General features: G+C 32.9%; 1 protein-coding gene across 6 annotated transcripts; it reads right to left on the bottom strand.

The window, feature by feature from the left end:
• Nucleotides 1–22: 22 nt before the first annotated feature.
• On the bottom strand, nucleotides 23–27,778 carry LOC108917458 (nocturnin). 6 transcript variants are annotated; one of them, XM_018724068.1, is made up of 7 exons: nucleotides 27,522–27,778; nucleotides 8,367–8,539; nucleotides 2,768–2,982; nucleotides 2,356–2,421; nucleotides 1,627–1,748; nucleotides 1,112–1,318; nucleotides 23–647 (listed from the first exon to the last, which is right to left on the bottom strand). In XM_018724068.1, exons 2-7 carry the CDS (start codon nucleotides 8,429–8,431, stop codon nucleotides 117–119), a joined length of 1,206 nt encoding a protein of 401 aa, XP_018579584.1. In that variant the 5' UTR covers nucleotides 8,432–8,539; nucleotides 27,522–27,778; the 3' UTR covers nucleotides 23–116. The 6 variants fall into 6 exon arrangements, with proteins under 6 accessions (XP_018579584.1, XP_018579581.1, XP_018579582.1 ...); XM_018724065.1 differs by lacking the exons at nucleotides 8,367–8,539; nucleotides 27,522–27,778 and adding an exon at nucleotides 20,664–21,024; XM_018724066.2 differs by lacking the exons at nucleotides 8,367–8,539; nucleotides 27,522–27,778 and adding an exon at nucleotides 6,021–6,193.
• Nucleotides 27,779–27,918: the final 140 nt, after the last annotated feature.

Below are 27,918 nucleotides of genomic sequence, written 5' to 3'. Positions count from 1 at the left end.
TATCTTATTAAACAAACACAAATGTCTTTGACAACTTTAATAATAAAAATAATTTAACTCTCAAACACAAAACCTTAGACCTATTTATACATATTATTATCACAAGAGAACTACAACTACATACTGTACGGGTTACTGTTATGGCTTAGTCCTATTTTAAAATCACAAACCAGCGAGAAATGATCCGATGGGTAAGCGAAAGAAGGCACCCTATTTTCCCCAATTTCCTCTTCCGTTGGCAGTTCTAGCACGGCATCCACCTCGAGGCTGTCTTTCGAGTAGAACACGTAATCTATCGTGTGGCAGACCTCTCCCTCATCTCTGATCTTCCAAGTGGTGTAAGGTGGTTCCCTTTCCGCGGAACTTAACTTAGGATTAGTATCACAGTTGGCGTATGCACTGGACAGGCCCAGGTGACTGTCGGAGAGTATGGTGTTGTAGATGGGTTCTATGGGCTCGGCGTTAAAGTCTCCTGCGAGGATAAGGGGTCTAGAACCGCAGTGCTTGCTGATGAACTGGAGAAGATCCTTGCCTTGCTCGTTGCGTAGCGTGGAAAGCAGAGCGCCGTTTCTTGCTTTGAGATGCGTGGTGGTAACGCATACTTCTTGTCCCGTCTCTTTTATCCGAAGCGTCATCAGCAGGGCCACCTGAAAAGATCAATATTTTTAGTGGATGAAAGGTTGCAAAAGCGCTAGCGTTTCAATGTTTTGGTTCTGCATAGAAAATTGAGTCGTTTCTAATAGTCAAATCGAGTAATGATTGCACACGATGGAATGAAATGTTCCAGGTTTAGTCCAAAATCATGAAATGTTGGACTGATTTCCGACCAAATCCCAAATAGAACCCTTTTTTACGAACAAATTGAGGCTTGGTTAATCAAAATTGGCGACTCTGTTTCAATTTACATTGTCCTAATTGCAAAGTACCAAGACATATCCACTCTTTGTTTACAAGCTTCAAACAAACCTCCAGTTCTTTTATTGGAAGCTGGAATTGAAATAAGTACCTGCGTTGTTATTTTAAATGACTAATACGAGATCTAGAACATTTCGCTACACTTTTGAAAATGAACCACTGGTAGAGAGCAAGTTTTTCATTCGTACGTATTTACCTGGTTACTTTGTACCCTCCAAATTTCCAATATCCGCGTCTCTGCTTTGAGCAGGTCGAATTTGTCCTTCCGGTAGAAGATGGCGCAACCATCGGGACCGTTGTTGCCGTGTATATAAAAGCAGGGAGAATCCGGTTTTGGGAAGAACATTCCTGTGTATCCCTGAGTGTCCAGTATGTGGCTGAGGAAATTGAAATGGTCCACTTCCTGAAAATTTCACCATTTAATAATAGCAATTTTCTAAATAGTCTATACCCTTTTTGTTTATTCAAAGATGTGTATAAATCCGGGTTCATAAAGATAATTTTGATGTTTATTTAAATTCATTATAGTTAGATTAAATAGACACGCCCCCAGATGTTACTATTTACAAAATGACATTATAATTGTCATACGACTTATCACAATGGGTTTTTCGTGTTCCTGTGATATTAAAAAACACATTTGACATTCACCAATTTTCTCTTGAGTAAGATTATTTAGAAACATAGTCATACCAAACTCATATAACTTACTTGCAAGCAAATTATATCCGGGCAGTATTCGACTAGTTCCTCAACAATGAGATACCTTCTAGAATTCCATTCGAGAGCCTCATCTGGACATTTCGCGAAGTTGTCGTTCATCTGCCCAAGTGCTGCAAAGTTAATAAGATTTTTCTTTAATACAGTGTAGTTTAAAAAAAAAACAAGGTTGTTTTTTACAATTGTATGCTAGTTTAAATGAATTTTTGCTGACGAGATTATGCACTACGTCTTTGTCACTTTTATTTCGGTTATACTCGAGGAATTGCCACTATAACATCATCGCTACAGAAAAATTGTGGCACTTTAAATTCAATTCATGTCTCTTCTTGATATCATCTGTTAGTAATGAATCAATAATTTTATTTAGAATGTTGAAAATGTTAGTTGGAATGGCGGCAGGCAAGTTATGAGGCAAGCAGGTCAATATATTTCAATTTTTTTTTATTGGATTGGTCACCAGTTAGTCATCAAAAAGTCTGAACAATGGGATAATTTATTGTTGTTATAAACTGCGTGTTTTTTTAAGTTTTTATTCATGAAAATCAAAAATAGTTTCAACATAAATAAATATCGTATCAATTCGTTCGTAAAATAATAAACTAAGTAAAATTAGCAAATTTATATAGCGGCAGCTATGAAGTTTTCCCGCCCAGAGAAAGTTATTTTTTTCCTCCGACGTTATTTGAGTGGTATAAAAAAATAGTAAAAGTTATTTACCTTGTGATAATATGTTCCATTGAAGTACCCTCAAATTGTATGGACTTGAAATATATTCACTACATCCTGGAAATAAACAAAAATGTTATTAGAATATATGAATCTGTCACATGCTCTTAACATCAAAATTTTTTGTTTTGTTAATTTTTCTTATCGCTGATTTTTTATTGTCATTACTTAAGTGATTAATTTAATTCAAAATTTCGAGAAAAAAAATATATAACGTGAAAATTGAAATTTCAATAATAGTTTTTGTCATAGACGAAAATAACATCAAATTATTACTTCACGAAAATCTAATAATTTTGATGAGACTTTGATCTTTGAATTGACGTCAAGCATTTATATAAATAAATATTAATCTAAACACTTTTTAATAAGACACAGCATCAACTTCTACGTATGTATGTACCTTTCGTAACCGTGTTTAGTTTTCTAAATTTCAATCCGTAGTTGGGTTGGGTATCTTTAGCTTTCCTAAAAGCCCTCTTTACCATCGGGTGGACTTTCGGCTGTCTCTGGCAGTGCTGCAGCAATTCGTGCCTGCTGATCTGTTTCGGCAGATCGACGTCGTGGTCTAAGATGTCATCGTTGAGGATCTTGGGGGCCGAGCTGAAGCTTCCCATCCTAAAAAATGTGAATATTAGAATTGTTCGTTGAATAGACGGACGTCAATTCGTACAGCTTTTGATATTTTGTCGCGATGTTGTGCAGAATATACAAGAATATGTTCTTCATTGCGTTTTGATGAAGTTCGACTGTTTAATTAATGTCTGACAGATGTGTTTTTATTCGATAGAAAATCCCCATGATGTCAGTGTCGTGTAAATCACAAATCTTAACATGGAAAAATAATATTGTAAACATTATTTGTAATTTCTTCCATACAAACTTGTTTTAACATTTCTCTAATATGACCGTTTAGCATTTTGCGCAAATATGGAATTTTTTCCTCAACGGCTTAGTTTTCCAGTCGTATATATCCAATTTGATGTTCAATTGCTTTTATGACCACATAAAGTACCTAACTTGCAAAAAAAATTGTGAATCACCTTGTTTATTATACTTTAAGGTATCTTACCGTTCAGATATGCCATTTTCATTTCGAATGAACAAAATTGGGTCCGAATTCGATATCCGGTCAAACGTCAAACATGAGATTTCTAGTTTAAAATAAAAAAATCGACTAATTGACGTATATGAACTGATTTTACCTTGTCAAGACGGCTCTTTGCAAGTGGGCATTTTTGAGCAAACTGCTCTCGCTGATGTTAAACCGGATCATTGTCGCGAAGACACTGGAGACGTGCTCGAACCCGCCGAGACTTATATTTACGCGGAATTTCGTAAACTAATAAATATGAAAAGGGACGTATGCAAATTCGAAATGTTTCGCATTGTTGTAGATTTATTGTCCCATTTGTTTATCTGTTTAGAGTCTGCAGATAGCAGAGGTGGAAAAACTCCAAAACCTGAGATTACGCAGCAATTTTATTGTACTTCTTTTACTACAAATCCATTGGTTGATTCCTATCGGCTTCATTGACCAATCAATTGTTTAGACTGGTCGGACGTGCTTCATGTCGCTTGTGTCTAATTATTTACATACGTGGCCAATTATTTACTTTATATGGTGAATAATGCCGTGTTTTACTCGTAAACAGTTGATAAAATTGTTAGTGTTTTATTCCATCGCACGATAATTGGATATTCGTCACTTTATAAAAATTTTGTCGAGTAACGTGGCTCATATTCACGTTAAAAAAAATTATCGCGGTGGGTGGTGGTGAGTTATTTGTATCATTCATGAAATACCATCAAATATTTAAATGTATACGTAATTAACTTAAAAAATATTTTCTTAGGTGTATACAGGGTGCTCTTTTTCAAATCGTGATATGGACAAATTGATGAAGAATAGTATGCCGAAGAGAAATTTGACCTAGTTTTTTCTTGTTTTAAAGTTATCGATGAAAAACTGAGAATTTTGTTTTTCAGTTCAATTTTTTTAGTCGAGTTCAGATAATATTTGGTACCTTTTTCATCGATGATGGCCAGGATAAAAAATTCATTTATTAAAGTAATGCTTTTAAAAAGAAACAGAAATATTATTTTTCTCTCTTTGATATAGCCTACTTAATTTTTCAGAAATAAACATGTTTCAAATCATTTTTTAATCAAGGAGAACCGTTTCTCAAAATGTCAAATTCCAACTTAAATCTAACTTTCAAATTTAATTAAATATACACCAGTGTATTTCTAATCACAGTGTATATTTATCTAGAAAACCTTAAATTATCAGAGAATTTAATAAATCTGGAAATGTCAAGGTAATATTAATGATTCTTTCAAATTTTCATACAATTTTTCCAAAATTCTATCATGTGGTTGGATTTTATTCAGAAAAAAACTGGAAATCTCTCAATCAGCTATAACTTCGTTATTTATAGTCCATATTTATAGTTCATATAACCCCCTGTATTTACGGGGGGGGGGGGGTCTTTCTGAAGCACCCTGTATATCGTGTAATTCTTTTTACTATCACAATAACATTTATTTTAAAATAAAATCCAATATGACGTTCATATGAAAGTTATTTCCTGGAAATATTAGTTAAAAGAGAAATTAACTAGGTCAATGAAATGAACATAAAAAATTACATTACATAGTAACAGGTTGGCTGCAAAACGAAGACGAAGTAATTTTTTAATGGAAACTGATAGAGACTTATCTAGAGCTGTCACAATTTGCCGCGTACCAAAAGCGTGCGTGATCATCAAGGTAAAATAAAGCGAACAATGATTATAAGATTTATGTCATTGTATCATTGTAAAACACGTAAATTGTTTTACGCATCGTTGCCATCACAATCTGGATGGGATCCCTTATAGATCGCATCATCAGGTACGTTTCAACCCTTGCCGCTTTGTTGGACTACTACTGACAAAGCTGTGAAGCTGACCTGTGTAGATAATTTATTACTCCTTGCTTTTTTTAAATAATTTTATAAAAAAAATAAAAAATCAAACATTTAAACGAATTGACTTTCATAAAATTCTTTTCTATTCCAAAAAATATTACTCTGTTTTGTTTTTCACCTGAATAGTTTTTATATGTTAATAATTTGATAGCTACTTACCGATAAATTTGTTTTTTTAGTCAGTATAGTATGAATTGTTTGCTGTTTTTCTTCTACGCTCGACACAATTACACACAATTATGCATCAAACAAAAGACAACTAAAATCGTAAAAAAAATCGTACGTTAACAGGGAAATCGGCGACTAAACCGACAGCTAGACAGCTCGCGGAACTGACTCTGCGCCAATTGATAGCGAGCTGATTGTGACAGTTCTAGCAAACTAGAAATTGTTTTCCGAAAACCTAGAAATATCTAGGACTTTTTTAGTCGAAATTTAGTAGACATCCTGTCTATCCGGGAAATTTTTTAAATTGCAATGCGGTCTTATATTGTATTTTGTGACGCAGTTCTAAAGGTCAGGCCGCTATTAAAGTTCAATCCAGATCGTTCACAGAAGCTGAGTTCAGATTTTGAGGTTATGTGTATTCAACGACTTCAATGATTAAATTACATCACTCGTCACGTATTTACTTACAGATAACTACGAACGTAATAAAATATTAGTAACTATCTAGAACACTTACGCTTCTTTAAGTTGCAATATGCATTTTTCCACCTCTAACAATGACACAAAGTCATCGCCAATGCACTTGGAACTGCTCACAGAAAAGTTAATGTCCATTATTTACTATTTATGAATATGTAATGAGTGTAATAACGCGACTGGTCGGGGAAAGGAATGGGAATCTTTCCGCTTTAAGTAGGTACCACGGTTTTGTTACACACCGATTTATTTTTAGACAGTTATTGATAAAACAAACTTGCGAATATTGACAAATATGTAACTCTCCAAGAAATACCGCGATTAACCGCAGTTAATAAGCGGTGAAATTGAAATAAATTAAATTTAATTGGAATACAGGGTGTTACACTAAAGGTGGGTCAAAGCTTATCCTGTCAGTCGACAATGAAATATGTTTATATCTGTGCCAGAGTGCCAGACAGTCAAAAGTTGTTTTTCCTAACTTTGCTGCGAAATAAAAAAATTCACAGTGATTTGTTTTATGTAACAAATTAATATATTAATTAATAATTAATATAAGGAGACTATTGAAACTAAAATTAAGTTTGTGAAATTTGGCATTTCCTGGTTTAGAAACCATTTCCTGAACATTTGAATCTACATGTACGAGAAGCTTTGTTTCCATAGTTTCCCAATTTTATGAATATTATAATAATTTTAAATTTATTTAGAACCTAGTTTCACACTCACCGCGTTTCATTTAAACCTCACCGCGTTTCATTTAAAATGAACACCCCGTATGTACCGGTTTACTAAGCAATAAGTACTAAGAATTATTTGTTATGGTTACATCAATTACCATAGATAACTGTTGAGATTGCAATGTTTTTAAATTGTCGAATTTCTAGACGAATTTATGAACTTTGGACTTTGTTGCATGATGCAAAAGGGAATAAACACTCACCAAACCCACACCAATCAATAAAGATAACGAAAGAGCGTTTAAAATGTTTTATTTTGAAACTACTTATACTTTGTATATCCTCAGTGTAAATATAAATTAATTATTTTCAAAGGTATTCAGTATTTCGAGCTTAAATATTTGGGTAAGCCTAATAGGCACTTATAAATAAATAATATTTGCATTATCTAACAACGCTACACGATTTAGTATTATTTCAAGTAAAACATAATATTAAAATGTAGTGTTATGTAATGTAATTTGCATATAAATTGGTCTTGTATGAAAAGCGCATTGGTCTGTCGTAAAATAAGAATAATTAATATTAGAGAGCTAGAGGTGGTAGTAGATATGTTACGTTTACAAAACAGTTACACAGGACTGTATTCAAGTAAGTATAGTTACAGTGTGTTGTACTAGCCAGTCTCCTTATTTTTTACGTTGTATGTTTTTTGCCTTATAGGTCTCGTTAGCCTATCCTATTCTATTGAATTATAAATAATTCAGTCATGGCCAACTCCGATCATTTTTTTATCCATATTGTCAGCCAAACTAGAGTCCGATCGGTGCGAATTCGCACTAGTGTGACTAACATGGGCAAAAGTGTGGCTGAATTAATACATTATTTATAAACAAATACGAATAAAAAAATCATTTTTCGAAAATTGTTTTTTTTTCAATGGCATTCTTTATTAACACATTATTTTTTTTCTAAATTAATTACGTCTTTCGATTTCTCGGTAAATTTTACTACTGCTTTGATATAAATACGTTGTTTTCATTAACAAATGAAGAAGACATAAAGGTTTAAAGTTGGCAAAATCCCAATTCGCACTAGTGCGACCTTTGAGGGTTAAGTATGTTGTCGGCTTCTATAGGGTGCTGCAAAAATGGTGACCAAAAATGACCCCCTCAGATTTTGGACAATGTTTACATAAACACCAATTTCAAATTATTTCACTTACTAGTTTTTTAATTATTTAAAAAAATTAAAAATATTTTTAGACGTTTAACACCCTGTATCTTTTTAACGAAGCGTCCTAGATAAAAACTGTATAGGAAAGACTCCCCATAAAATTCACCAAAGAATACGAGGTTACCATTTGTGAATCACCCTGTATAATAAGACTTTATAAACCTCTGCCCTCTTATTTTCACGACTTTAGTTGAAGAGTACGATACTTTTAAACCCGTAGAAGTTTTCTATTTAAAATAATACAGTAGACACTGCACAATAATGCGCCTTAAGCTTAAATCTGACTGATTCAAAGCAACTCCTTCTTGAGTATGTTGCCTCCAGGCGTCATCCAGTTCATGCGCGGACAACTTGATTGACCAGATAATAACCGCGGTATCTAAAATCGTCCGAATCCGCCTCTGCCCACAACATCTGGCCACGTTAAACACAGTTATGAAGGTCAAGTTAAAGGCCGTACAGTTCCTCACCTTGGCATGATCAGCAAACGGCTGAATCTTCTCACGGAGATCACCAAATACCGACTCGAACTCATTTTAGGGTTAGGGAACTGCAAAGAGTCTATATACTAGATTTTATGAATGTCGCACAAGAAGGCCGTGAACAATATTAGGTGGTGGTGGTTCGTTAGCCAAGTTTCCGCCTGAAGAAAAAAAAAAAAAAAAGGATTAGGTGGTAGTTTCTATTTGTGGGCACAGTTGTTGCTAATGATTGGTTTTGCTTATCCCATCATGCCTATTAGTTTATTCATTTGTAATACTCCATTTTAAAAGTAGGTACCTAATGGAAAGGGTTTTAGAAAAATGTTTTGAATTTACGATAAAAATGTTCATATTTTCGGTAACGACTATATTTGAACGATTTTTTTGAAATGTAGAATATTATTTTAAAGTTTTTTGCTTAGGATCCAATGAAGCATTTCATTTTTTTGTATTCAACAATTTTCGACTTACAGATCAAGGTTATATATTTTTAAATCGAAACCGTATTTAGTTTTGCATTAGTTAAAAAGATGGTGTTCTGAGTTTTCAAAAAATATACAGGGTGTTCTACAAACTCTATGACAAACTTTGACAGATGGTAGAAGGGTTAATTTCAAACATTTTTTCTTACATGAACGTAGGTCCGATTTGTTTTTGTTTAGAAGTTACAAGTATTTCAACAAATATAAATAAAAATGATGTTTGCTATAACAATAATTATTATTTTTGTCATTTTGTTTAAAATTAACCGAGCTGCCGTCTGTCAAAGTTTTTCATACCAAATTGATTTCATAAATATCCAGATATTTAAAAAAAATTGTTTTATTTTTGTTAATTTCAACGCCCTGTATCTCATAAACGGTGGCTTTCTGCACCTATGTTCATAGAGCAAAGTGATGTTAATTTTTGTTGTTTAGTAGTTTCCCGAAGTTTGTCTATTAAAATCTGGACCACCCTGTATATAACAGAAGGCAATGGAAAAAACAAATTGATATAAGCAGCGAGATAATTTTCGGACTGGTGTCACGTCATCGGTTTGACTTTTTGACGTTTCGAGAAATGACACCGAAACTGAAAACCGTTCACGGTTTGTGTCAAAATTTCGTGACTTCCGGTATGTGATGGGCCCGAAGATGACGCGAATATTGGTGTTCTCTGAAGGTGGTCGAGTTTAAATGATCTATATGAATTGTCACTATAAAGAATTTTTTGGTCGTCAAATCCGAAGCCGTTAGGCTTATTTTGTTCCATCTGAAGGTCGAGTATTTCGTACGCAGATTAGTTTATTATTAACCGGAAGTAGGTCGGTGTCGTAATTAACGTTGGTTAACCTCGGTTCTGAAAAGTTAACAATTTATAAATGACGCCTGTAATGATTAATATTTAATTAACTATGTAGATTTAAGCATGTGAGTAACAAATGTTGTTTCTTTGTCTTTTCCTCCTTTTGGAGAAGTGTAATTTTGTCGTACCCGTTTGAAAAGAGCAAATGGTGCTTTATCTGCCCACATCAAACTCCTACTAAAACCTTTTTGAGCAATATAGGTATTATACGAGACTATTTTGTAATATTTTTTAATGCATTCGGAAACGCGTCATTTTCCAGTAATTAGTTTTTTAATTTTAAATAATTCTTCTATGCAAATCGAAAATAACTCGAAACAAAAACAGTTTATAAGATTTTTATATAAAAATCACTTTAAATCTAATGTAATCATGAAAAGTCTAATTTGACGAACTCTTCTGATTGCTCGCCATTTGCTTCTTCTCATTTCCAACTTTACTTGGATACCAAATTTAATTTATTCTTCTCCGAAGCTTGTCGGTGTGTGAAGAATTTTAAATTTGGATAATAAGGAAGCGTACCACCTTGGTACCACACGACGACGGCGGTAGTAATGGTATAAGGAAGATCTCGACGACTTCCTTTTCGATACGCTGCGGTGAATAAACATTAGACTAGTCTATTTATAGATCGGTAATATAAACTTTTCAAATCGATTTATCTGAAATTGCTGCAATAGTATAGCGTTCAGCGACAAGTAATTTTCACATTTGAGGCACGCGTGATAGAAAAGACAAATCTGACCAAACTTTATTGGTGTATTCTATGTTCCAAATTAATAAAAAAAAGTTCCAGGGCCTGTAACTTAAAGCTTTCCAAGGTACCTCTACAATGTGTCGCAACTCGCAACCATCCAGCTATCAATTTGTATTTTTTTTAAATTCACTGTTTAATTTTGAAAAAAACGAAGCGATTTCAAAAATTCTCAAAACTTGAAATAGTTATTTTCGCTTCTTCGAGAAATTGTTATATTATGTAATTTGGTTCCAATTTTATCATCTTTTCTATCTCTGATAAATTTGATTAATTCTCGCCTTAATAGAAGGTAATGTCATTCTTGTATCGACTACTTAAATGCTAATTTTATACATAATAGTTATTAAATTATATTCTAGATTTAGCATTTGCATATTTAAAATTTCCTTGTTAACAATTGGAGGATCGACCAAGACTTGTCGATCTTGTCGATTTCACTTCACTAACGATTTACGTTCTTTATCCAATTGCACCTTTATTTCTGTGCGAGATTAAAGATTACTTCTTGTTTGTAAATATTTTTCCCGTAGACCGTAACAGTACGTGTTTGTTTTCCGCGTACTGTCGTCCTTGCTCGTGTATTTTTCAGATCACTTAACCAGGTAGTGATACAAATAAGAGACCCATTATGCAAATTGCATAAGCGACATTAAAGAAGCTTATTGGTTCTGTGAAATACGGCGTGCTTACGTAAATAAATGTATCGAATGTGTTGCGGGTTAAATAATTATTTTATGCTTTCGATTCTGTTGGATTACGGCATTTCCTGGCGGCGTATTTACATTTTCTGTTGAATAAGTTGTTGAATGTTGATTATTGCATGCAAAGTTTATAAATAAATGCTAAATTTTTTGTACTTATGTCGAATGAATGAAGAACCTGATTCTTTTGGAAAACTGTTAGAGATAAGTATGGACAACATTATATCAGTCGAAAGGTAATTCAATGTTGCATTTACCCATGACAATTATTATAGGTCATTCCATTTGAAAAAATGTACGTCTCAGTATTTCCGAGTCTGAATAACGTACACGTTTTGCTCACAGATGACAAGATAGAGTAATTTATGTCAAAACGAACTGTGAAAATTGCAGGTTTTTAACTCTTACTGTTTAGACGCTATCTAGCCTCATTTAAAGAGCTGAAATCGTGATTTTTTTCAAGAACAGATTATCTCGAAGACGGTAAGTTCTAAACGCCCTGTATATCTAATAAACTCTACCTAATATTATCCAAGGAATTCAAAAACGCAATAATATACAGGATGTTCCATTTAAAATAACAAAGCTGTAAAGCTAAAAATACTTTCTTTACATGGCCCATATGATTCCAGACAACTTTTATTAATTTTTTTTTTATAAATTTGACAGTTGCAGGTGGAACGCCCGTATATGCTACAATAAAAGAGAGAAAGATTGGGTCTCTTTTGAGTAAATTTACAGAAGAAATATTGGCAAATTTTTTTACCCCTTATTCGTTATTACTTTTATTCACGAGTCAAATTTTATGAATATTCGTATTCACGTTTGTATTCATGACTAAATTATTCGAATACTGACAAAATGTACATAAATACGAACTCTGAGGAAGGTGAAATAAACAGTTTAAACTCTACGAATATCGACTTTAATTCTTGGAAGTGTTTGATAAGAGGCTTAAGTAAATATTTAAATTCTAATTAAACTGATAAAAGACATACATATTTATTAAAACCTATAATAATCAAAATGTTAAAGAAAAATATATTTGTGAAATTCTTTTAGATTTATGCAATTGTTTGTTACAGATTTAATACCGAGTTACTTTTGTTATTTTTCTTAAATATTCATAATGTTCTAAATTCTATACGTATTCTGTTGCCTTACAAGTAGTTCATAATGTTTTTTAGAGGAAATTTACTAAGCCTCATTTAAATTTGTAGCTTGACAAACGTAATGATATGATTCCAATAAAAAATGTCATATATCTGTGTCATTATTGACCTATTGTGACTGTACATATATTATCGAAATGCTTGGATAATATTATTATACGTGAATTATTAATTTTAAACATAACTTAATGTTACTTTTGACAATTTATCAACATATATTCAAAATAAATTACAAATGAAAAATAATTGTATTAACAAACATTACGTTTTTTTTTAATAATCTGTTTGCAAAAAGAAAATAATATGCTTTTAAATCTAATAGTAATGTTATCTACGTGTGATAGTTTTCTAAATATGTAGCTTTTACTGCGTCCTCATATTTACAGTAATTAGTACTTAGTAGGTGAATGTCAAATACCAATAAACAATTAAGATTATTGACAAAGTATGGTTCAGATTATCGGATAGCTAACTATAGAACCACTTCTCAATGATTTGCATTTTAGTATATAGTAAACAAACGTCAATACGCTTCTTGGTAAACATATAAAAGAACCCTATTCAATCATCATACCCGTATATTCCCCGAGCTTTTGAAATAAGTAGACAACGCTGGTTATTGTTACAAAAATAAACACGGGATCGTTTTGAAAGCGCGTTTTATTGTTTTTCTTTAATGGCTCGGCTGTTATGTCACATCCTGTGCCCCCTGGGGCGGAAACTGAAATGATTTATCTCTAACAGTATTAATTAACTACTAATTAGTTTTATTAATAAATGGATAGATTGTCTCTGGACGTCATACTACTGTATTATTAAATTTACGTGACAATTTCAACTCATGTAAAATAAAGGCAGATGTTGATATATATTTTCTTGTGGTGGATTAGGAAAGTTGAATATCGGCGTTTATTGTTTTATTTTTTTCATGAATACCCTGTTTTAGACATTTTAAATATCTGTCTATTTAAAAGGTATTTAAATATTTTTTAGAATACCAAATGTTTGTATTCCAGGTATCCGATGTTTATCTAAACTAACAGACCGCATTTGATGAAATATTTATTTGGTAGATGTATGTATGGATTAAAGTACGTTTTAACTGTTCAATACTAATTACAAACCGTTTAACAATACATTGCTGTTTGGTTGTGCATTATTATTTAGCTCATTTGTAATCCAGCTGTATGCGAACTATTGAAAGGAGTATTTGTTATCAAAATTTTACAATTCCACACACTTTCAACTATATCTAAGCAAGTAGCACCTAGAATATGAAAGTTAGTCACATAAAATGACAAAATCTGTACCGAAGGGTAAAACCGAACCGTTACGACACGACAGCTAATCTGGGGAAAAACTTTTTGCTAATATACCTAATATCCCCTCGATAGATTAGAAAGTTACAATTTTATTTTGGTTGACCCCATTAATAATTTCTTTTCCTTAACCTTTGATGTAATGTAAATAAATACAACTCGTTTAATTGAATAGATAAATAAATTGCCACGAGTTTCAGAAAATGTCTGGTGTTAAAATATTCAAATAGGACTTTAATTAAAGTAATAAATAGGCATATTAAATTAACCATGTCCGAAAGAATCAAAATTATAGTATATGTGTGTGTATCACTTATCTAGTTTTTATTTTTTTGGCGCCCTTGAATTGTATTAATTATTATTAGGCCATCTATAAAAAATATAATTGCGGAAGGATACAAATTATGTACCTGCATCATGGCATATTAGCATATGTTATTAACATATTAATAGTCTGTTAATCTTATCAAATGTCAGTTAAGAGTACAGTGCAAGCTGCTGAAATTTAGTTTCTCTGACATTAAAAGCACTAAAAAGTTGCTGGAAAGTATGCCGTTCTATTGCTTAAATTCACCTATTCCTGTGAAAGTACATTGATCCGCAACGTATGGACCATACATAGGAGTAACTTTCTTGAATGAAAATAAACTGACGTTGAAGCGAAACAGCTGATTTCCCTAGTCGTCTCGAATTTTAATAATGTTTTGAAAATATTTTTTAGCGTAAATACGGATTTTAATCACGTATTCGTATTCTATTTATTTTTCTCTATATTCCCTTAAAATTAATGGCATTGTGACTGAATCACCTTGTATATCTATTTAAAAAAATGATATACATATATATTTTTTAAATGCGACATAATTGTATTGAGTAAGTTAATCTAATTAGGTTATTTTCTTCCCTTTCGCTTCCGGACACCCTGTATAAATGTCATAAAAATGTTGTCACGTTAGTGGAAATATTTTTCAAGGAAAAATGACTATTAAGATTCATTCTATGTGTATGTAAACAATTTTGGCGATTTATCAAGAATTTGTACAGGAAAATTTTCGTTTAGGTGAATATAAATCATGTCTTATAATAATTTAAGAGGAAATAAAAAAATGTATGCTACTGTATTTTGGATAGTTGTAATTTATTTCTTTTTACTTGTTGCCAAAAATGTAATACTATATTGCATAATAAGTGCAGTAAAAATCCAGATTTAATTTATGTACTTTTTTAAACATATTTCTAAAAATCCCCCTTAAATTGTTATGCCACTGTAGCCTTTGGTATGATCTGCAGTTTTGTGTTTGGTGACAATTATCTGTCATTAATAACAATCAAATCCTACACAATTTTATATAAAATTCCTGGTTATGACTCTTCTAATGCAACACTACTGCAGAATACTGAATTTTCCTACAGAAATAACGATTAACGAAGTTTTGAATAAAAAATCATGACTTCTATCTCGTCATTATGTATCCATGACGCGGATTTTCGTAGAAAAAGTTACCCATTGTGTCTGACGACATTCCTAACGGCTAAGGATAGTATCAGATGGCGTTTAACCGTACTATCGATAACAGTACCCGAAATATTTTAATATATTTTTGATTGTACGTGTCAAATTCGACGGGGAACAAAACAAATCAATCTAATCGTGATTAACAACACAAACAGTCCATTTAGGAAGCACTTAATATGTCAAATCTGAATACGTGAACATGGCATTAAAAAGTAACAAACAATACTCGTGGGGTTACGTAATCAACTAGTTGTGTACGAGAAGACCAAATTTATTCACATTCCAAGAAGAGTAAAAGTTTAATAACTTACGCATTACACGACATCGTGACTCACACCATTCGTTACGTTCGCCTGCAATTTCTAATTGATTAAAAGGAAGTGTGCTTATTTGTTTATTTACGCGTTTTGTAGTGATTAATTTTGTTGTGCAGATACACTGAATGTAAACAATCAGTTCATAAGTCTATATAGTATTTCCGAAGTCAGTTGAACATGTAAAAAAAACGCCTGGCAATAAAATGTGGTGAGTTTCATAGGCGTCTTTAAAAAAGTTTTCTGATAAAGGTAAAAAATTGTAATAATTTGTATATAATGTGCAGAAAATTTCTATTATATGTTCTTTTGGCCAACAACATATTTTAATTATTTATGTCCTCAAACAATTTTATTATATTGATGGTAAATTTCGTTTTGATCCGTTTCAAAAGGTCTCCAAAATGCCATGTTGCAATAATACTAGTAAACAAAATATACCTCTTATTTCTCCCTTTCGTAATTGTAATATCAATGATTAATAGATGGTGTCTATAATAAATTAAAATTACCTGAATCACACCAAATTCCGCACTGCTGCACTGCACTGCTGGGCAATTTGTCAGCCACTTGTCAACGGCTGAGATTTATTGCCCAGTAGCCCAATGCAACTATATTTGTATTTCGTTTGACCGCGCTCGCATTCTTCAACTGGGCGTATACATTTTTACCACTTCTACGTTTAGTTCGACCAGACCTGCATATGGCTATGGCTAAATAAATATGGGAACAAGTTTTTCAAATATTTCAATGCCGAGTTGCTCCGTCAGCGACCGAACTTGGTACATACTGTCATCCTCTTGGTTCTTCAATTGATATCGGAAAGTCGTCGAAATAATTCAAGTAAGCTAGAGCAATGCGCGTGACGACTTCTGTCATTAACAATAATTGGTAAACTTCTGGTTGTGACGTCACTAAACAGTAGAGCATTTTTGATGTGCGACCTTGTGTTACAGATGGTAATGCATTGTAATTTGTTCTAGCTCAAAAAATATTTAAAATGACCGAAATTGTTCTGATCATGTAGACAATTCGTGTCAGTTAGGTGGAGTGGCCACCTCTATTGAATTAAAAACATTTTTCGAATATTTCCTTCTAAGAAAAATAAACGCGAAGGCTTTAAATGATACTTACGTGCCTTCAAAAGCAATGTGTAGGGGTTATAAATAGTCGGTTATATATATTTGGTTTATTTCTGGAAGGTGTTACACACAGATTTGACACAGTATTTTGTATCGCTATAGGGTCTTAACGATTGCCTTAAGTATAGCACTTTAGTAAAAAAATATAATAGTGGTTTTATTTCTGTAGAATAACCGATCATATGTTTTTTCTGTCTGAACTTTAGTACGTTTAAATAATTTAGTAGTAGTTGACTAAGTTGGGAATTGGGTATAGGATCACGGATCATCCTGTACAATGGCGACTCATGTGGCACATATTTATAGCGGGTGTCTCAAAATTCGCGGAAGATTCAAATTTTGAGCCATTTGTTCCAAAGAAAATTAAAAATTGAGAGCTACACGAGAGAACAACGCGTTTTCAGTGTTGAGCAATATTTAAAAAATAATAATTCTGGATTTCCCATCAGGAAAACGGTAAAGTACGTTTGCGGTTTGTTTAGAAATATATACTACGTACTGTAAAAACGCGTAAAAGCTAAATTAATTTAATAAAAAAAGCTTTAAACAAGATATTGAAAAAAACATACTTTTATGAAACGCAATTAAATAGTTGACGAATTCTTGTGTTTGGTTCTTTGACTGTGAGATTTACTTTTAGGTCATTGACTTGTCCACTACATATCAGAACCAGTGTCAACTTATTTCAAAACTGTTTGAGTTAACATCAGATGTGCCAATTTTTAGAAGGTAATAGTGAATTACGTGCACTATAAAACGTATCTTACGTTTTCTTTTCATAGGTTGGTTTAGTGTGAAAACAACCATCATCGAAAGAGTTTTGATATACTTCTCTCGTTTGAGTGTATTTGAGGAAATTTAAATATTACTGTCATGTGTTACAAGTTTATCAAGTTCAAAACAAATAATGTCCAGAGTTAGTACAATTTTTCAAATTTATTTACTGTTTGATAACATATTTGTTGTATACAACATGTTGTAGGAGCACATTCATTCACCCTTTGCGTTGTTTATTTTTCCTACAAGGTTAGAGGCAATAAAAGTTTGTTTACCTTGATCAACGGTTTGTTAAATACAGGCGTGATTTACGTCAGTCGGATGTCTTGACGATTTGCATTAACGATTGTATTTTAGAGCGCGTTAAATTTTAAACGTAAATCTTGTAAATGTTGTAATTTTATGGATGGTTTTGTTCAAACTATTCTATGCTTTGTTTAAATTTGTTGTTTCAGTGCGGGATCGTCACGCGAAAAAAATCGATCACAACTTCATTTTAACAATTTTTTAAATTTTTTTCGCATGTAGTAAAACTCCCAATTCTATGGAATTACACAAAAAACACCTCAAGAAAAGGAAATAGTGGTACGCAAAAAACACTCCGACACGGTCAAATCCAGATACCAACAGTAGTACCTTGTGTTAATAAACCATATGAATTTTATCGAATTTTAAATTTATTACAACATGATTTATTTTCATTTATTTTCAATCAAGAGTTTTGAGAATATTGCGAAACATTAACAACATGTTTTTGTTATAGTGTAATTGTCAACAATAATCTACTTTCCCAGTGGATAGGTATAGACCCACACAAATAAGTTTGCCTCTGAGCTCCTCTCACAAATGCCCTGGACGGCTCCAGTTAGTCGCTATTCCAAATTGCCGATCCTAGGTCAGAAACCAAAAAACACCCACTGATGCCTCAACACGCTGACGCCTATCTGGGACCGCCAAATACCTGTTGTGTCGTCATTATATTATTGTCTTCTGATGATACGTCAATATAAAGTGGGTTTATGAAAATTAATTTCGGTTGCTCAGGTTTTTGTCCTTATTTTATCGGTTTTGTGCGAAGAGAATGACACTTAAATCACTGGGACTTTTATTGTGTACTTTGTATTTAGATTAATGTAATAAATATTTGTGCAAAAAGTTAGCTTCTTGAGGAAATTCATGATCAATTTTATATGCGAGTAAAAATTTATCCAGAATTAAAAATTGTCTTTTATAAATCCTTCCTTACTTCCGTACTCCTGATATCCATGTTAAGGAACTGATTTGTCGTTTAACGCCTAAAATCGGTCCATTAATCGTAGATCATTTATTAGATATCCCGGAACGTATATTATAGTTACTTTCACAATTAATTAGCTTTTATTAAAACTACCGATACACCTCATTAAAAGTAAATATTAGTGGGCTCAAGGAAATGGTATTATATAACATTTTTTTCGATTAACTTAAGGAAACGATCTATTGTTACCTAATAATGGAGTTAATCAGGGTAATTTCGCGATAGTAAATAAATATTTCCCATTAGGTTAGGCCTTAGCAAGTGCCCACGTTGAATGCTAATAATAGAACGATTGTCTAATTGCGAAATAAATGACGTACCGGTGTCGCCGATCTAGTATGAACTTGTCAAAGCGATAAAAAAAGGTGAAGTTGACTTGAAATTCTTGAGGCTATCAGGTAATGTGGGACGTATTAATCGAAATAGTTTGTCAAGCTTTCTGAAGAGATAAAAATTATTTTGTTTCATCGATTTAATGGTGTGTGAGGTTATCACATGTATGTTAAAATTCGTGGACTGCTTAAATCGAGTATACCCGTTTATCACAAAGTTTTAATTGGACAACTACTCTGTGGACTAATACCCTGACCAGCAGTGGATTACACCCAGTGTCTAGCCAAGAGCTAATTGTAAGATCGTGTTGAACAGACTTGATCATATAAGATGTAAAATGCTATTATAACTTAAAACTTTGTCATAATTAAAAAAAATGTTGAATGTGGTAACATTTAACTAAATAGATTCGTTGTTCTAGAGTCAACATTATTAAAAAGCTCTCTGACGAGGGCTTGACTTTTTTATAAATAAATGTCAGTGTATGTTGTTATGGATTATTCAATAACTTATGCGCTTTCGTTGAATTTATAAAATTATATTCATAATTTTCGCAAAAATATCAACTTAGAGACACGACGTTCAGATTTCTTATTGGACTACTAACATTACAAACAACTGCTTTCAGTAACATTTTTAAATTCCTCTCAAAAAACTAATATTTTATTCTTGGCACAAATTCACGTTTCCTTATTGCTAACCACCCTGTATGTTATTTTGAAAGTCTGAGTATGGCTAATGACTTCACAATAAGCAAAACTTTTTATGAAGACTGACTTTTTCCCTTAAAATGTGAAATAAGGAAAATTACAAGTATAGTTAGGTCCATTCGGGGACACATTGTATAAATATTGCAATTTTTTATAATGATAAACAATTATAAATAACTAACTAAAAAACTTAGTTTATTTGCCTCAGTGATTAACAAGCAATTTTTAAAAAGCAAAAAATAAGATTTTTTTATTTTTCTACTTATTTGACTAATTTTTTTTTTTTAGTAGTACCTAGTCAAAGAAAATTGCTGTGCAAAAAACTAGATGATATTCCGTTCAAAATGATGTGGTTTCAAAAGTTTTTGGACTAATATTGACCGAGTTATAACCGGTCAAACTTAAATATTTTTTCGATTTTTTCGTCGTTTTTAACATAATAATGATTATAATTCTTATTATTATAATCTGAAAGGGGTGCATTTTCAAATGGACGATTCATTTGCTTGAACGTTATAGTTCGTTTTAACCCTGTTTTTTTTATATAATCAATAGACTAAAGCAGGGTGCTCTTTTGTAATTAATGTTCACTTGGTACTACCACAAAAGTACCTAGAAAGAAATTATACTGAATATTTATTTGTAAATGTACTTCATTGGTCCTTTCGACTTATGGGATAATTAATTTTTAATGTTTTTTTCAAAGGCGTCAAAGTAAACAGTTTCAGTAATTCAAATGAGCCCATTGTTGCTAAGTTAAAGACAAATATTTCGTCTCTACCACAATAACTGATAAAGACTATAATCTTGAAACGACTCGGTATTGTCCTGATGTTAAAAAAATCTAAAATCCAAATCCCAAGGCGAATTGTACAAAGCTCAAGAATCATCTTAGAAAGTTACCTTACTAGGTACAACAGCAACTGCCTGGGTGGGATGAAATCCCCCGACACCTCGTCCAAATATCCGAACTTGAGCTCCACACTCCTCGTGGCCAGCCTCCTCTTGGCGTTGGGCGACGCCACCAGGCTAACCCTGGAGAAGGTCTCAGCTAGGGCCAGCTTCTCGCGAAAGTTTTTCAGGTCAATGCCGGACCCGTCGTCGAATATGATATCACCCATTTCCACTTAAAAAAAAAAAACACTTCCGAGTACGCCGCTTTCTTTACGCCGAAATACGTCGGGTAAGACTGAGGTGGGCCGACCGATGGGACGGAATATATCGTCTGAAGCCGTATCGGTCGTGGTGTGCGACTAGACGGAGAGCCCGGTTAAATTCGTTTTGATCACTGAAGAATTTACTTTACGGCGAGGCGATCGCTACCCCGACCTTAAAAGCGTACACCTAGGCCAGGGCCGGACTGGGTGCGGAAGTTAAAAATACGTTCAAGGAGATTCCAAATGAACGTGGGAACTTGGTGCAACACTAACAGTGACTATTTCATACTATTTTACAAGGAATTGACGGGTTAGAAGAGGTGGAAGAAGTTGGATAATGATGGAAAATTATAGTCGATTACGTTTTGACTTTTTAAAATCCAGGTGAGACGTGTCAGTACGTGTCATAAACGTACAAGTGGGATAATAAATAATAATACGTCTTATTATTATTTTTAGTTATTCCCATAAAAATTACCGTAGATGGTGTGGAAGATAAAAATGATTTACTAATAATAAACATTCCCAATGCAAAAACAAATACACGGTTAACATTTGTATGTGTCGGCAAATTTAATTTGGAATTATATAGGGTGTTAATGAATTTATGTCAAAAACTTAAAGGAGCAAAAACAAGTTTAAGGTCATAGAGAAAAGCTTATTAAAAATGTGCTTAAAACTGTTTTGGAACTGCTGAAATACATGTATTTTATCGTGGCGAGTACTTACAAAAAAATCTGTAACACTTTTGAAAAGTTTGTAGGTTTTTTATGAAGCCGGACTGTATTCGAAAGTCAATTTGTAATACATTGTAGTGATTGCTGTGCTGTTTTTCGAGAGTACATTTAATAGCAAGTTTTCTTTTGAAAATGGCGCATTTATTTAGCATTCGCGAATATTATGATCTACTCATAATTTAGAGCGAAGCAAACGAAAATGCCCACAGAGCTTATCAAGTGGTTACGAAGTGAATATATCGCGCTGAAGCTTGTGTGCAAGCAAATGGTGCGTACATCGAACGTCTTCTATGAAAATCAGCAGTTCTCAAAAGGTGGCTCCTTGCAACGTTGAGGTACACGGACATGTAGCAAGAATATTTGACATAAGTTCGTTAACACCCTGTATAGAAAATATTTAGCCCTACCTACAAAGAACATCACACATCGCAGAGTATTCATATTACGAGCGTACGCGAATGGTAGTAAGCCATATTTACCTGCGAGGATAATATTAATGAATAATTAATTTAGTATAAATTAAAAATATTTTTAAGGACATAATCTAGTTTTTACGGAAATCGAGATATCTATTTGCTGTTGTATATTTAACAATTTTTGGAATCCTCTAAAATGATGCGTCTATGGAACTGAATTCTCCGCCGCGTAATACTCATCATTAATGATGAGGCGAGATGATTCCTGTTTGTAACTGGCCACTAAATATGTCTTTAAATTATGTAAAACAAATATGTGTGCACAAGTATAATTAGATCTTGATTTTATATTTTCCAACGCGTGTAAGATCTAGGCGGAACTTTTTTTTAATTTTTAACTAGTGTAAAACATTGAGAAAATGGAAATTGTTGTTATCAATCTGATCAAGGCGGCCATGAATTAATAGCAAACAATTGATGAATGCGTAGACTGTCAATAATAATTAAAAATGATTAATGTCATAGATGCAGAAATATATTTTTTAACTAATTTTTAACTTCCTTTAAATTATACGAATAATACGTATAGAATTACAGGGTGATTCAGCCATAATGTCATTAATTTTAACCAAGTTTTCGAAAGGCCTAATAAAGACAGAGAATCGAAAAGAAATTGAATCGACGTTTTAAAAATGACCGGCGGACCACAGAGCGTTTGAGCACTGAAGAGAAACAGCTGATTTCCTAAGTCGTCTTGAATTTTGCAATTGGTTTCAAAATCAATGTGCAGCGGTTCTCAACTTTATTAACAAAGTACTATGGACGGATGAGTGTTGTTTTAATCGTACTGACATTCGAAAACAATTAGTATCCCTATACGTTTGTTTTTATTAACAGATAAATAATACTTGTTAATATTTAAAATGTAAAAATATATCTTATTCATTCATGTGTCTAGTTAAAACCATCTGTTGATTCCTTGTCGTTTACTACGTATTAAAAACTAGGTTAATTACCGTCTGTTATGGCAGGTCAAAATTCACTCTTAATAATCCTTTGTGGCTCAGGGGCCAGGAATGGCCCGGGGATTAAATAATGAATTGAAAATATTTTTTTTTCATCCAAATCATTTTCGTATTCTAATATATATTCCCTTAAAATTATGACTGAATCAACGTTTATATGACATAATTATTTCGCTATATCAGAAACTGCATATTTGAGAAAGAAAATTCTGTCATATATTTTTTTTTGTTCTAAAATCAGTACAAAGGATACATCCTGTACAACGGCAATAAAGACGAAAATAGCGCAGAAATTACAGCCTCTTAACCCACATTTAATTCATGTTTTAATGCTCCGTCTCGCTATTTTTTCATCAGAATAAAATTAGAATATCTGAAATATGTAAGTGTCACTACTAGATGGATCGAGAGCAGTATTGGACAAGAATAACTAAAGTTAACCCACTTTTAAGTGTTTCGCTTCCTTAAAACAGAGATCACTGGCCGCCTCACAGAAACAAGAGATTATTTTCTGGATATGCCAGTATTTCCAAAAATTAACCTAAAGTATCAAATAGTATAACTATTTTTATATTTGCCTCCTTTCAACGAAATAAGATGTTTTACAACAACTTTAAAAGAAAATAAGAGATATTGTAATTATTTGCGACTCAGAAGTAAATAGAATATGCACACTTAAAATTACTTACAACAAGCACTGTGTATTGTCAAATTATTTAAATACTATTTTATTTGGAATTTGATTGTTGGTGTTACCTCACTAAAATCTTAAAGTACTGCCCTGTGTAAAAGCATTTCACAATATATTTAGTTATCTAGACGCCAGCTTATACTTAGGCGAGTTGTTTGTTTATTTATAATTCGACTTCTTGGTCGGATATAAGCAATTTTTTATTACGAGGAAGTAGTATTACCTGTTGGCCTCTCGCAAAGAATGTACCTACCAAGTGCAACAATTTATTGTTCGGCCACCTACAATCGAGGCTTATTCAGTGGAAATTAACAATGGTAAATGTCCTACAGACACAGTTACAGTCACGATAGGCAGAGGATTACAATGAAAAACTATTTTGCGTCTACTGCATATCCATGCACATTTTTTGCAAGTGGCAAACTATTTTTGGGTAGAACTTTGATTTCAATTAAAGTAAAGCCGGTAATAAGGGTGCAGGTATATCCAATTTATGCAAGCTTCGATTGCAGTGTTTATTTTCCTTTTTCCTACTCGCGGAAGTGATTGTTATTCGGAATTGTCTTGTACTAGAAATATTGATTATACACATTAGCAGTTGTACCTTCCTTGTTGCGTGGATCTCTTCCGAATGTGATGTCACTTTATGTTTTTTTTTGATACATCAACATACGTTTATTATCAAATAACGCGAAAAGTTAACACAAGTGGGTTTGAGTAACAGTTTAATACCAAACGAATCAATTCAAACATATGCGTGTGACAACACTGACAATTTCAAAGAAAAAAGATCGTTTCGAGATATTTTTATCTCAGTAAAAACACACGTTTTTATATTTTTTTAAAGGCAATATCCAGTTCCAGAAATCAGTGTGTTAAAAAAGCAGATAGGGGCTCTCCGTTAGCTGGGATTTTCATTAAAGAATAAATAAATTACTTACAAATCGATATTAGGTAATTCTACAAAAATTACTCGAAATTACTTCTCCTAGCGTATTATCTCGTGTGCGCGCCATTACTCTATACCGGGTAGGAAAGTACCGATGGTCTATCTGAAGTTACGTGAGAGCGATAAAGTAAGCCATAGAAATCCATGTGATAGACAAGGATGGGTATAGTGAAGGCGTCTAATAGTCACCGCCCATCCACAAATAAGAAGTGGATCTTATTTGTGGAAGGGCGAAAAGGGCGGTGACTATGTCGCCTTCATTATAGCCATCCTTCTCTATCGCATGGATTTCTATGACTTACTTTATCGCTCTCACGTAACTTCAGATAGACCATCGGTACTTTCCTACCCGGTATAGGCATAAGTTTCACGTAATAATTCTTGATTAATTTTCTAGAAGACATGACACTTTAGACCACAGGCAATTGTTTATTTTCACCTTGACATGTCCATTTTTTATGAATTTTTTCTTGTAATTTGATATACAGGGTGAGTTTTTTTCGATGTTTAGTGCAGGGATCTGGGAAAGTAGCAGAGATACAAAAAAACTTTAAATGAGGAAAGTTGTGCAGTTTAGTGATCCTTATTAAACATTACTTTTATTTTTGAAAAAACGTCATGGCTGACTAGATATTTGGAAAAATCTGAATCTCTTCAGATGCGTGTAGCTGCGTTGCTATTTATTTTACAAAAAAATTTTAAATGACAAAGTTTCGGATTTTTCCAAATATATATAATAGCGAGCCATGACGTTTTTTCAAAAAATAAGAAGTAACATTTAATAAGGATCATAAAACTGCACATCTTTCCTCATTTAAACTTTTTTGTATCTGCTACTTTCCCAGATTCCTAAACTAAACATCGAAAAAAAATTCACCCTGTATTTTGTCTCTTCTCTAATATTACCTTACATTATTATTATTATTTTTTCAATTAATTGCAGTTAAATGGAATAGCAGAGTTGCGCTCTCTTGATGTAATCTAATTTAAACTTCACTCCGTGAGTAGGTTTTCCTTGCAATAAGAGTACAAGGTTGTGTAAATACAAAAAAAAAACGCGATCGATCTGGTGGATATTTTAAATGAGAGAATAACGTCTTGTTCTCCCTTCATCGACCTAGACATCGACCTCCACGGCGATGGCATCGCAAAAACTCAACCGAAACCAATTTTGAAGATTATTATTTGAACATTTTTATACGGGGTCGCGAAAGTGTTTATTATCACTATTATGTCATTAATTTAAATCATAAGGTTTATGTCAAGGCTAGTCGAGATAAATTGTAATTATTTTGAATGATACTCGATTAGCTATAAAGTGGATCCAATTAATTGTATCGTTATTCAGAACAGGAGAAGGGATAAAAATATGATCAGAAATATTTTTATAAATATTCCGAGTGAATCAATCATCTTCAAAACTCCTCTGAAATAGGCAACAAATGAACTGATTTTTGTAAATAAAACATTTTTAACACTTATGATTTCCGAAATTTTCTCCTTATTTCGGTTCAAAGTCTTAAACACCACTATTTATTTTACTATTTTTTTTACATTAGCCCCATTTAATAACAACAATAAAGTTCCAAGATTCGCAGTGGTGTCGAAATTCTTTAGTGAGGTATTTTGTCCCTGGTTGATGTAATTTTATACGAATTAAGGATTTTTACCTTTATTTAGTTAGTAATTTGCGCATTTGTAACGCTGAAACACCCTGTAATTTGCAATTGAATCAGCTTTGGCCCAATTGTCATATTTTTTTGACCTTAAGGTTATCTGGTAGCATTTGTGCCCCATCTAATTACACTCAAATAAGAACGTTTTTAAGATGATATTTTGTAGCATTGCTATTAATAAATTGAAATATACGGGTCAAATAAAATTAAAATCGCCATAAACTTCGAATGATCGATTGTGACAATTTCTGGAAAGTAGTGTAAGGGTCGCTTTAAATAAACACGTATCAGCTGTGTTTACTACGGATCTTACAAATACACCGTAAACATATCGAAGTCCAGAATATTATGAGTCAGCTGTTTTATTGACTACATTTTGCCCAGAATAAGCTGTTGCAACTCTATGCAAAATGTAGCGTTTCCTAATATTGACCAAAACTGACAAAATGTTGATTCTAGCACTTCAGGATAGCACACACAGGAAATAAATATGGAACATTAACAAAAATAATATCAGTATTATTTTATAAACAATAGGGACCCTAATAACTTTGGTTTACTGAATTGCATATTCCTAATATTATTCTGCCTTTTTGGCTACTTGCAATGTGGTTACTTTCCAGTCGTGATATTTTAATTAATCTGTCTCCTCATAAGAATTTGTTGGCAAGATTCGCAGTATCATTTTCCTTCGGATTCTTGAAATATTCCACGAAATAAACGCTAAATTTATACGACCTCGTTTTTTTATTTTGATTACAAATTCCGTTTCTTCTTTATTCTTTATTTTCTGCTAACAGCAACATTGGAAAGAAGTAACATCGGAATCTCTTATTTCGTGCCGAAAATATCATTCAATCTCTTATCAAGACAAACAATTTACATATCCTTTCCTTTTTTAACTCAAAATATAATTCGGTGGGATTCAAATAGATAGAAAATTGAAAAAAAAAATCAATACTAATTTTCATACCGCAAAAGCTGTTTGATTACAGTGGAATGATTCACCTTATGGGATGTCGAAGGTACGCGTAATTAAACCAATCATTAGCAACGATAATTGTCGAGGGTACAATTAAAATGACTCCTTATTTGTAAAAGCACACTCACCAACATAGTAGATTCAACGACAAAGGACGATCGGAGGCCTTGCACTGAATCACTGAATTGTTGTGGTTACCTAGTCGCCGGATCAACTGGAGGAAAAACTAGGTATCTACGCAGCTCGCCAGAGCGCCGAACCAGAAGTAAGTTGGCTCACAAATAAGACCAGTTGCCAATGACCGCGGTCGTAATTTTTCAAAGTTAGCACTTGTAGACTGATAAGGCTTTATCGCGCGAGTTAATAAGTCTGTAATCTGGGTTATGCTTATCCCCCGCTGGTGAGGTGGATAGGTCAAATGTTTGTGTAAATATAGAAGCTGGTTCCCTGGTTATGTGCCAACATTGGGCCGCACACAGGTCTTGTTCAATTGTTTCCGAGCGGGTCAAAGGTGGAGGCATTATT

The sequence above is a fragment of the Anoplophora glabripennis genome, unplaced genomic scaffold (genome assembly GCF_000390285.2).
Source record: "Anoplophora glabripennis isolate ALB-LARVAE unplaced genomic scaffold, Agla_2.0 scaffold4, whole genome shotgun sequence".
Classification (NCBI taxonomy): domain Eukaryota; kingdom Metazoa; phylum Arthropoda; class Insecta; order Coleoptera; family Cerambycidae; genus Anoplophora; species Anoplophora glabripennis.
The sequence above is the reverse complement of the archived record's forward strand: the minus strand, read 5'-3'. Positions and strand labels throughout refer to the sequence as shown.

Excerpts from the sequence above, each read along its gene's own strand:
- LOC108917458 (XM_018724065.1), bottom strand. The coding sequence starts at position 20,881 with ATGGGTGATATCATATTCGACGACGGGTCCGGCATTGACCTGAAAAAC. Across the intron at positions 2,422-2,767 it reads ACTAAACACGGTTACGAAAG|GATGTAGTGAATATATTTCA; the intron begins GTACATACATAC and ends GTTTATTTCCAG. Across the intron at positions 1,319-1,626 it reads CGGATATAATTTGCTTGCAA|GAAGTGGACCATTTCAATTT; the intron begins GTAAGTTATATG and ends TGAAATTTTCAG.